Source organism: Nicotiana tabacum, chromosome 18 (assembly GCF_000715075.1).
Source record: "Nicotiana tabacum cultivar K326 chromosome 18, ASM71507v2, whole genome shotgun sequence".
In the NCBI taxonomy this organism is placed as follows: Eukaryota; Viridiplantae; Streptophyta; class Magnoliopsida; order Solanales; family Solanaceae; genus Nicotiana; species Nicotiana tabacum.
Genome location: NC_134097.1, coordinates 23,254,842 through 23,265,963, shown reverse-complemented (window position 1 = coordinate 23,265,963; position 11,122 = coordinate 23,254,842). Strand labels below are relative to the sequence as shown.

Genomic DNA, 11,122 nt, shown 5'->3' with positions numbered 1-11,122 from the left:
TATGTTTGGTAGTAATTCAACCAACCTCTCATGAATAACCCTAGAGAAAATCTTGTTAACAAAGTTACTAAGAGTGATTGGTCTCATGTCTGCAAAGGTTATAACTTCTTTTTTCTTTGGTAATAAAACTAGGTTTGTGTGTGTAACACTCTTTGGCAGTGGATGACCGCAAAAGAAAGCCTTGACCATTTGGACAACATCTTCTTCAATAATTTCCCAGCATGTTTGGTAAAATGCTCCAGTGAAACCATCCGGTCCACCGGCTGAGTCCCCATTCAACCCCATAACTGCTCTCTTCAATTCTTCATTGGAAGGCAATGCCATCAATCTTTCATGCTGATCATTATCTACCATTGAAGGTACATGATTTAGAATATTGAAATCATTTGGGACTGCACTCTCAGCAAATTGATCCTTCTAGAAACTTATTGCTTCTTCTGCTATTAAGTGATCTTCTTCAATCCAGTTACCAAGGCTATTCTGGATCCTTGATAATTTCAGTCTCTTCCTTCTCCCATTAACTTGAGCATGGAAGAATTTAGTGATTCTATCGCCATCTTTGAACCATAACATGCCAGCTTTTTGTCTCCAAAATTCTTCCTCTAATGCAAGATATTTCATTATTTCAACTTGTACCTGTTGTAATCTTTGTCTATTCATCTGTGTAGGATTGACTTCAAAATGTCTTTCATGAACCAGGACTACCTCCTCAAGGCTTGCAATCTTCTGGAATATATCCCCATATGTAGCTCTGCTCCAGGTAGATAGTGTTTTCTTAAGCTTCTTTAACTTGAAGTTAAAAATGCAGAAAGGGTTAGCACTAAAATCAGCATTCCAATTCTCCTTAACTAAATCTTTGAAGGTTTCATGCTTAGTCCAGAAGTTAAGAAATCTGAATGACTTCTTAATTGGAGGAGTTTCTATATCACATTTCAGCAGTACCGGGCAATGATTAGACCCAATTTTGGACAGGTGAGTTACCTCCAATCCAGAAAAATTCTGTTGCAATTCATGATTGCCCAAACATCTGTCCAATCTTTTAAAAATACAGTCCTCCTCTGATCTTCAATTCCACCATGTAAATATGCTTCCTTTAAATCCCAAGTCTGTCAAGTTGCAGGTGTTGATGTAGTGTCTAAAGTCATCTACTTCAATGAGAGAAACTGGTAAGCCTCCAAATTTTTCTTCCTCATCCCATATCACATTAAAGTCGCCTCCAACTAGCCATGGTGCTGTCATATCTGATGTCATTGCATACAAAGAATCCCATAGTTCAATTCTTTCAATGCGATTACATTTGGCATAAACTAGAGTAAGGATGAGCTCAACATGTGTTTCAGTGTGCGTTAATCTCAAAGTCAGTTGTTGAGTCATGTTATAGAGAATAGTAACCTCAAATATTTTATCAATAAAAGCCCAAATCTTGTTTGATACATTCACCACAGCCTGTGCCAACCCAATTCTTGCTCTATACCTCTCCATTTTGTGAGACTGTTGCATAGGCTCAAGGATTCCTATGAACTCAAAGTGATGTTTTCTGTGCATTGTAACCAGCCTTTCAAATGCTTGCATTGTATTTACTGACCTGACATTCCATATAATTGCATCCATTAAATGATTTTTGTTTTGGACAGTGTTCTCCTTGTTTGTACTCCACCGGCTGGGACAGTGGATGTCTGTTTTGACTATTTGTTTTTTCCCTTTGTTGCAGATTTTACTCTATCAATAAGCCTTGGCGACAGATCACTCTGCTTGGCAACATTAATGAAATTTTGTGAAGTAGATTCCTCATCCATGTCTCTACCTTTAAGTTATGCGTGACCAAATTGGTTATGTGCTTCTATTGCTTCTTTTGATGCCACAAAATCGTATGCCTGATTGGTAAATTCAGCATCATTTTCCTGATTGATAAGTTCAGCATCTTTTTCTTCAAGTTCATTTGTCAACAGCTGTGTATTGTTCGATGGAACAACACTTCCTGCTACATCCTTCCATGTGCTCAATTGTATAACACTTCTTGCATGGACTTGCACTGTCTTCTCTTGGTTCTTGTCTGAATTTTTCTGTTGGTTATTGTCTTTATTTTCAGCTTCCTTCAAGACATTACAAAAATCATTATGTGATGTCCCTCCTGGATCTATAATATTGATGTTCCCCTCTTTTGTCTTTTCTTCTGCTACATTTATGCATTCACTTAATGTATGAATATTGATTGCATTGGCATTACAAATTAAACTTTGATTCTCATCTTCCACTTCATTTCCTCCAAATTCTTTTTCACTATGCATTGTATCTGGAATTTGCCCATCTGTTAAGATTTCCTCTGTTTGGTTGATCCATAATCTCCCTCCTGCCCATTTATTATTTTCGTTGGTCCTGAATTTCTCAAAATCTGTATCTTCAATTAATTCATTCTCTTTAATGTTTGCTAAATGTTGTTCAAATTTGGTGTCCTGTGAAGGAAAGTCTTGACATGAGGTAATGTCCTGAACTACATTATTTTTGAATGCTTCTTGCACCCATTGGGCAGTTGAGTAATTGCCAAAATGCTACTCATTCCCTAAATCTTGTTGTACACAATCTGCTGTTGATTCCCTATTTGTTGCATGATTTCTTATTGTTGTAGGATTGAAAGTAGGTGCTGCATGGTTCAGTTTCTTTGGTTCTGACATAGATATTGGTCTCCTAGATGAACTAGGTGAATTTACCTTTTGTACCATTTATCTAGTGGAAAAATCAAATTGCATCTCTTCTGACTCCTTCTCCGCAACTGTATGATTTTTTCGGAGAACACTGTCAATGAATTGATTTGTACAAAGTTCTTCCCTGTTTTCCACTTCTAAACATGCAAAACTGTTTGTTGTCTGAATTTGTTGTGTAGTTCCTTTTTGATTGTTTATAGGTACGATTTCTTGTCCAGTATTTGCTAAAACTGCTGCATGTTTCTCTTTTGCTTGCACTCTCCTATCTTTGACCTCCTTCCATTGAGCAACTTGATTTCCAACAACTCTCCCACTTTTAAGTACCATTATTGGAGCATTGTTTGTTTTGTTGTCCTTGTTGGGCTGCACTACAGCATCAATTGAAGCCTTCTTCTCATAATTTCTGCTGGCCATTAGTTCAGGATGAATTTTCCAGCATTTGAACACATCATGGCCCTGAAGCTTACATTCTTTACAATACTTGGGCAGATAGTCATATTTAATAGTCACCCACTCAGTTCTAATATCTCCAGTAGGCTCGTTAACAATGTCTAATCGAACCTTCTTAGACATATCTTTTAGCAGGTCCACCAAAACTTTCACTCGAGCACAACTAGGTCTTGTTTTCTTTACAGTAGCCAAGTCCAACTGGAGGGGTATCCCGACTGCAGAAGCTAGTGCAAACAAGCATTCTCTTACGAAATAAGTAGGCAGTAGATTAGGGAATGAGATCCACGCCATTACCTTAGGAGTCTCTTCATCAACTTTGAATTTAGCATCATAAATCAAGGTTCTTAATTGATATTCATTTCCAAGCTTATCCATTACAAAATACATACCTTTTGATGAGAAGTCTACATAATCTTGCCATAATAAAAAACGAATCAAAATGTGCCTATCACGTAGATATCCAATGTTGCATTCAGCTTTGATACCACACTGTAAAGGAACAATGCAACGTATTTCATTGATATCCGGCCATCCGTAAGAAAATTTGCAAACAAAAGCCTATTGAAAACCTTCCATTAAATTCATGCGTTCAACTTCTACTTCAGAAAATCGTACAGTTGGTTGTCCTTGAAATATATGGGCTTGTCTTGGAGGAATTGGCTCAACTACTGCTGCATGTTCTTGCATTGTCGAAGTGTTGTTCGTAACTTTTACAGCATTTGCATAGTCCATAGGTTTTGTGCCATTAGAAAGCTTGGTGATGTTAGAGGGTGGTTGTGGAGGTGGCCCCACGTGAGTGGGTGGCTGGCCACTGGCCATGGCAGCACTGTATGATAGTTTACCCTAAAACAACCCAGAACACTAAGGACGATTCTTCAAAATCTGGATACTTCACGTAAAAGTTCTAAAACACTGAAGAGACTTGCTGCTATATTAATAGTAGCCAAATCAAGATCGAATATCTGCCAGATTCACCAAGAGAGATGTGTTGCTACAGTAGTAAAACTAAACTTAAGATCTGTAACTTCTTGAAAAAGAAATCAGTGAAAAAACAAGGGTAGGTTGTTTGTGATGAGAATGGTGTTCTTTTAAGACCAATTTTGTAGTGATCCCTCGTCGGATGAAAGAGTTATGGCTGATGAATAGTAGCTTAGTGTCATAGCGGCATGGTTGATACAGTGACTTAGGTGAATTGTATTTATCGAGACGACATGCAGCCAGCAGAGTCCCCTTTAGAGTATTTTACTGTGTTTTCCATTTCTAACCACTTGTATTCCAGACAGTTACTATATTTTATTGCATTCTCTAGTAAATGCTCATGCACTTGTGACACCGGGTTCTAGGATGATTATGGAGCATCTTGTATTAACTTCTTAACATTTATATTTAATTTGAAATGATTATCTTTTACTAGTAAAATTGAAGGAAAATCGTAGTTTTCAAAAATTATTAAAACGAGAATTTAATTGAGTATTTTGGTTGGCTTGCCTGACAGAGTTGTCCGGCGCCATCACGACCCTTAGTGGATTTTGGGTCGTGACAATATCTATATTATATTAAAAGAGAAGCAATATCAAAATATTGAGCCAATTGATAAGTTAATGCAAAGTCACATTAGTAAATGTATAGTACTAAGTACTTGATAAATTTTAATAAAGAATAAATAAGGAACAAATAATTTATTTGATTACTATATGATGTGTATCCTTTGATTTTGTATAGATTTTGTTATATTTCTATACATTATATTAAATAATAAAATAATAACTAATATCTATTAAAATAATATGATATATTATATCATAATTTATAAGATTAATATTCTATCAAATTATCCGCACATCACATGGGTTCTAACACTAGTTGAAAGAATAAAAAAAGGAATGTTCTTCTCTAATGGAAAAACTGTAAGAAATAAAACTATAACCTTGCTTTGCGAAATTCCCTTAGTCCAAATTTTGCAAATAGCCATTATATTGATATACTATTAAACGTGTCCTTCATATCATGCTTGTATATGGTAGAAATCGGGGCTGCCTGATTTCATGAGCTCGAGGGTCACTTCGAGAGCGAGACCTAAATACACTAGAAGCTAGCCCGATAGGAGGCTTCTAAGATCAAAGTGTCCAATGAACATCGAGGCCGAACGTGACCAGCCTCGAGATAATGTCGTTACGAGTTTGTAACAGAATGAGCAAGATTTTTGCCACGTCCCCTAAATCATGGTGTAAATCCCGGGACAAATTTGTACGAATCCGTACTAGGCGGTTAGACAGGTGTCCCAATAAGATTCCTTACTGTTAATAGAAATGTACCTTATTTAGTGTTCCCCTATTATATAAAGGGGACCCCAATCATTTGTAAAAATAATCTAATCATTGGCAAAGAATAGACTCTCTTACTTTTCTTGCTCGTTGTTCATCAGAATTGTCCATTAGCTTTATTATTCTTGCTTTATTGTTCTTGACCAATCTCGAGGTCACTTGGGCTCGAGGTCGAGGCTGGCTTATCTATTGGTTTGGTCTTACTTATTTCTTTCATCTATACTTCAGATTTATTGATTATTAATTAGTATTGAACTTCATGTATCTTTAAAACCACAAATAAAATTTAATTGTTACTCGTATTTTCGAGGAAAACAGTTTGGCGCTCACCATGGGGCTAAAGATAATAGTGGTTATTTTAGTACAGATTCTGATAACACACGTTATTTCACACTTGTTCTTGTCAAAGATTCTTTGTTTTCAGGTTAAAACATGTCAAACTCACAAAACGCGCTCGTGCACGACGATGACGGTCTTGGATTTCATGAGGAAAACAAAAATGTAGCTGCTCCCGGAGCTGGTGTACCACCGATTAACTCTGGAGAAATGCCAAATGTGGAACCTATCGATGTTAGTTCACACATTGCTTTAAATGTGAATTTAGGCGCAGACCCTCGGGGAAGTATACGTAGGGAAGTCAGATTTGGTGGCCAAGGAACACAGGGTATAAGAGACCGGGGAATCAGTCTCCAAGTAATATTCGAGATGCTACAAACTCAGCAGATTTCCATCTCTCAACTTCAAAGTCAGAATAAAACTCCAAGTGTGGTCGAACCAGGGAACATTCAATGTACTGAGCCGGTACCGGAGAGATCAAACGGTAATGGCTCGGGGACTGACCCCATAGTTATGAGGATGCTCGAGGAACTCACTAAGAGAATCGAGTCCGAGGAAAAGAAGATTGAGAATAATGACAAAAAAGTGGAGACTTATAACTCCCGTGTTGATCAAATACCAGGGGCATCCCCGATCTTAGAAGGACTAGATTCTAAAAATTTCGTGCAAACACCCTTCCCCCTAGTGCAGCTCCGAAGCCAATTACCAAGAAATTCTGTATGCCCGAGATTCCCAAGTACGCGGGATGACCGATCTGAATGAACACATCACCTTGTATACGTGCTCCATCAAAGGAAACGTTTTGAAAGATGATGAAATTGAATCCGCAATGCTGAAGAAGTTCGGGGAGACTCTATCTAAGGGTGCCTTGATATGGTATCATAACTTACCCCCTAATTCTATTGACTCGTTTGCTATGCTTGAGGATTCTTTTATAAAAGCACACGCCGAAGCCATTAAAATTGCAATGAGGAAGTCGGGCCTTTTCAAGGTAAGGCAGAAAGAAAACGAGATGCTCAGGGAATTCGTATCTCGGTTCCAAGCAAAGAGAATGGGTTTGCCTCCGGTCACCGATGACTGAGCCGCTCAAGCTTTCACTCAAGGTCTCAATACTCAGAGTTCTATAGCTTCATATCAGTTGAAGTAATGTTTGGTCGACTACCCGGCTGTCACTTGGGCCGATGTACATAATCGGTACCAGTCAAAGATTAGAGTCGAAGATGATAAACTGGGGACTTCTTCGGGGTCCATTTATCCTAGAAGGCCCATGGGTAGGATCAAAGGGGATGTTGATCGAGAGCCGAGGCCAAATAGAGATTGATATCAACTGTACAATGGAGACCCTAGAGGCAGCGGGTCTGGGCGAAGCCAAAATGAGAGTAGAAATAGTCGAGGTCAAAATTCACAAGGGCCTGATGCCGAGGAAGATCACATTAAATATCCAAAATCCGAATAAAGGTACAACCCCATTCCGATTCTCTCTATTTTTTTGACTAACACTGGCAGGCTATCGACAAGGATCGGCATGAAGATTTGTATCTTAAAGCATGTGCTGCACTCTTTTTTCCTTAGATCGATTTTTGTCCGAAATGGGTTTTTCCGACAAGGTTTTTAACGAGGCAACCATTGTTCGTGCTGACTTAGGGTAGTTCAATAGTATCCGAGGTTCCCTGAGATAAGCCTCGAGATCTGGGAGGCATTACACTTGAATGTCCGCTTTGTTGTAAGGAAGTTACTTCATGACAATGGGGCCTCGATAGGAAAATGTTGTAAGGGTCAAACGGTCAGATGAGTCGTGCCCATATAGGTTACTCAGACCCTAACATCAAACATGCACGCATATATAATCGTCTATTGAGAGAAGTATTTTTCCTTGACGATATCTCATGCTTCTAGAAAAGATTTCTATTTCATACTCTTGATTTATTGTGTAAACAGGCTTAAGGTCCGATCACAACGGAAGTTCAAACTGATAACATTTCGAGACCTTAAAGGTGATCCTCGATTTTATGGGTCACGGCCACCCCACTCGGGGACTGACTCTTCGGTCAAGCTCGAAGTAAAACAGAAGATAAACCCAAAGAGCAAGTTCCAAACTAAAAAGGGTACAACCAAGTTAATACAGATCGGGGGCATCCAAAATCCGTAACAAATATAAAAGCCCAAGGGCTATCTTAACTCGAGTTTGAGCAAACTCTCATTGGGGGACTATCTACGAAGCCTAAGGACTAATTGTACTTCGAGTTCGAGCAAATCCTCACTCGATCATAAAATCCCAAGGGCTATCTTAACCCAAGTGCGAGCATACCTCGAACACTCGGGGACTACCTACTCGAGCTATCCAAGTTCGAAATTATAAGACCTCAAAGAGGCACCTCGCAATATACAGGCCAAGGCCATCATACTCTGAGACTAACCTTTCGGACAAGTTTGAGAGGCTATCGGGAAAAAATTCCAAGAGACATACCCGAAGGCTATGGATATATTAAAAGGCTACGGCCATATAAAAGGCTACGACCAAAATAATGCGGCTTAGAGACGTCCTACTTCCGCCATAAATTAAAGGCCTTCAAATATGTGATGACCCAAAAGGTCATTTCTTGTTTTAGAAGTCAAAGGTGTATTTTGAGGCCTTAAAACCTCCTTTTATCTCTCCTTGATTTGCGTGCGTAGTCCGAGTGTATATTCAGAAAGCCTTTATGTGAAAATGTGAGAAAAATGCTAAATTTTGCTTTTTAAATTGAATTAAGTTGACTTCAGTCAACATTTTGGGTAAGCGGACCCAGACCCGGACCATGATTTGACATCCCGTATGGTCCGTAGAAAAATATGGGACTTAGGCGTATAACCGAAATTGAATTCCGAGGTCCCTAGCCCGAGAAATGAATTTTTGAAGAAAATTATTTAACTGAAAATATAAGGATTTTTGAAAATTGAATAACATTTGATCTTGATGGTATCGGGTCCGTATTTTTGTTCCGGAGCCCGGTATAGATCCGTTATAATATTTAAACCTTATCTTTAAAATTTTGTCAGAAATGGAAGTAATTTGACATGATTCGGACCTTTGGTTGAGAAAATAGGAAGTTTGAACTATCTTGAAAATTTGATGAGTTTTGGTGTTAACTTTGTTGTTTAAGATGTTATTTTGGCGATTTGATCACACGAACAAGTCCGTATGATATTTTTAGACTTGTGTGCATGTTTGGTTTAGAGCCTCGAGGGCTTGGGTGAGTTTTTGATAGGCCGCGGAATATTTTGAACCATAAGAAAAATTGTTGGTATTGTAGGTCTATTTGCAAAGTCTGGCTCGCAGATGCGAGCACCGCAACTGCGAAGGACCATCGCATTTGCGATGACTGGGCTGGGCAGGGGACCTTCGCATTTGCAAAGTTCATAGTCGCAAATGCAACAAGAACAGAGGCCGTAATTGCGAACATTTGTTCGCATTTGCGAAGGCAGCAGGTCAAGCCAAGCTTCGCAACTGCGAAGCATTGGTCGCATTTGCGATTTCGCAATTGCGAACTTGTGATCACAAATGTGATACCTGCAACTGTTCAAAAACAGGCTTTGACGGAATTTTCACTTCACTTCTAAAATTTTCAAATCCTAAGCTCCCATAAGCGATTTTCTAAAGGAGAGTTCTTCCCCAAATTATAGGTAAACAACTTCTAACTCATTTCCTTCAATTTAATTCATCTTGTTTCAAGATATCTTCACAAAATCTAGGGATTTTCACGGAGTAATTGGGTGTTTTTGGGTAGAATTTAGGAATTTCGAAATTTGGGGATTTAGACCTCAAATTTAGGTCAGATTCCAAAACCAATTGTATATCCAGGCTCAGGGATGAATGGGTAATCGGGTTTTGGTCCGAACTTCGAGTTTTGACCAAGCAGGCCCGGGGTCGGTTTTTGACTTTTTGGAGTTGAATTCTTTAGCATGTATTGATGCTATTAATTTAATTATGACTTGATACAAGCAGATTGGAGGTGTAATCAAGAGGTAAGGGGTATTTGAGGTTTGATTGTGCCCGTGGAAACAAGGTAAGTGTTGTGGCTAACCTTAGCTTGAGGGATTAGGTATTGTTTGCCCTATTTTCTACTTGTTAGTTGTTTAGTACGACGTATAGGTGTGGAGCATCTATATGTCATTGTCGGGTCATACCATGCGAGCGAGTCCTATACTTGTGACAGTTGTGTTTCTTTATACATATTTTCATACTTAAGCTAGTTACTCTTCATGTTAAACAAGTTTGGTTATATTTTCTTGTTATTGGTAATTATTGAGTGTTGACTCAAGCTGAGTGTCACACCTCCTTTTTACCTACACCCTTTCCGAGAGGGAGTGTATAAGGGAGTTTTTCCAATTAAAGGACAATCGAAACGGGATTTCTTTATTTATTAAATTCAGAGTCGCCACTTGGAATAATTTATGGTGTCCCAAGTCACCAATTCAAATCCCGAATCGAGGAAAAGATTGACTCTGTATTATAGTCCGCGAACCAAAAATTCGAGTAAGGAATTTTGTTAACCCGAGAGAAGGTGTTAGGCATTCCCGTGTTTCGTGGTTCTAGCACGGTCGCTCAACTGTTATATTCAGCTTAATTATCTGATTTTAAACAATTATGAACCTATGTGCAAATTTTAACTTTTAACTGCTTTTATTCAATTTTTAAAGAAGATTCAACGTCGTTTAAAACACGGTTTTGGATCGCGCCACATGAAATGCACCCCCAATCCTAAACATATTTTATTCGACGTTTAAAGATTTGGGTTTGGGTCACATGAAATGCACACCCAAATTTAAGGAGAGTAATTTTTAAATAGCATGCCTAAAGCAGCTACATGTTTGCAACTTTGCGAGGGCCATGAGATTTGCTAAATGGATTATAGATTTGGTTGTAGGAAAAGCAAACTAGCAAACAATCCCAAACCCTACGACTCATCTCAACAAATCATCCACAAGATTCCCCTATACCTACTACTATATCAACAACACTAATCCTGCTATTTCTTCTTAATTAGTTTACTATCAGATTGGTTTCTAATCACATTAGGAAATTTCGTTGCAAATCAGATACAAACAGTTAAGTACCATACACGCCAAAATAGAGAAGAATATTTCAAACACTTAATAAATGACATGAACAAATGGAAGCAAATATTTCAAACATTCTACTATGACATGAACAACAGCAACATCTAACATCCAAATGCAATCAAACACTGAATTGACTCAAAAACATGTATATGAGAAAATTGAAACTTGAACCTCAAACCGAAAATGAAGAACAACGATCTCAAATCGAAC

At 38.3% G+C, this 11,122-nt stretch overlaps 1 protein-coding gene across 1 annotated transcript; it reads right to left on the bottom strand.

The window, feature by feature from the left end:
- Nucleotides 1-417: 417 nt before the first annotated feature.
- On the bottom strand, nucleotides 418-1,611 carry LOC142172446 (uncharacterized). The gene is made up of 2 exons (XM_075236060.1): nucleotides 1,150-1,611; nucleotides 418-999 (listed from the first exon to the last, which is right to left on the bottom strand). The coding sequence occupies exons 1-2, from the start codon at nucleotides 1,609-1,611 to the stop codon at nucleotides 418-420; spliced, it is 1,044 nt and encodes a 347-aa protein (XP_075092161.1).
- Between the last annotated feature and the right edge of the window lie 9,511 nt (nucleotides 1,612-11,122).

Bases quoted from the DNA above. Each gene is read 5' to 3' on its own strand.
- LOC142172446 (XM_075236060.1), bottom strand. From the start codon at position 1,611: ATGGATGCAATTATATGGAATGTCAGGTCAGTAAATACAATGCAAGCA. The intron at 1,000-1,149 runs GTAGATGACTTT...GAATTGCAACAG, and splicing joins TACCAGTTTCTCTCATTGAA to AATTTTTCTGGATTGGAGGT.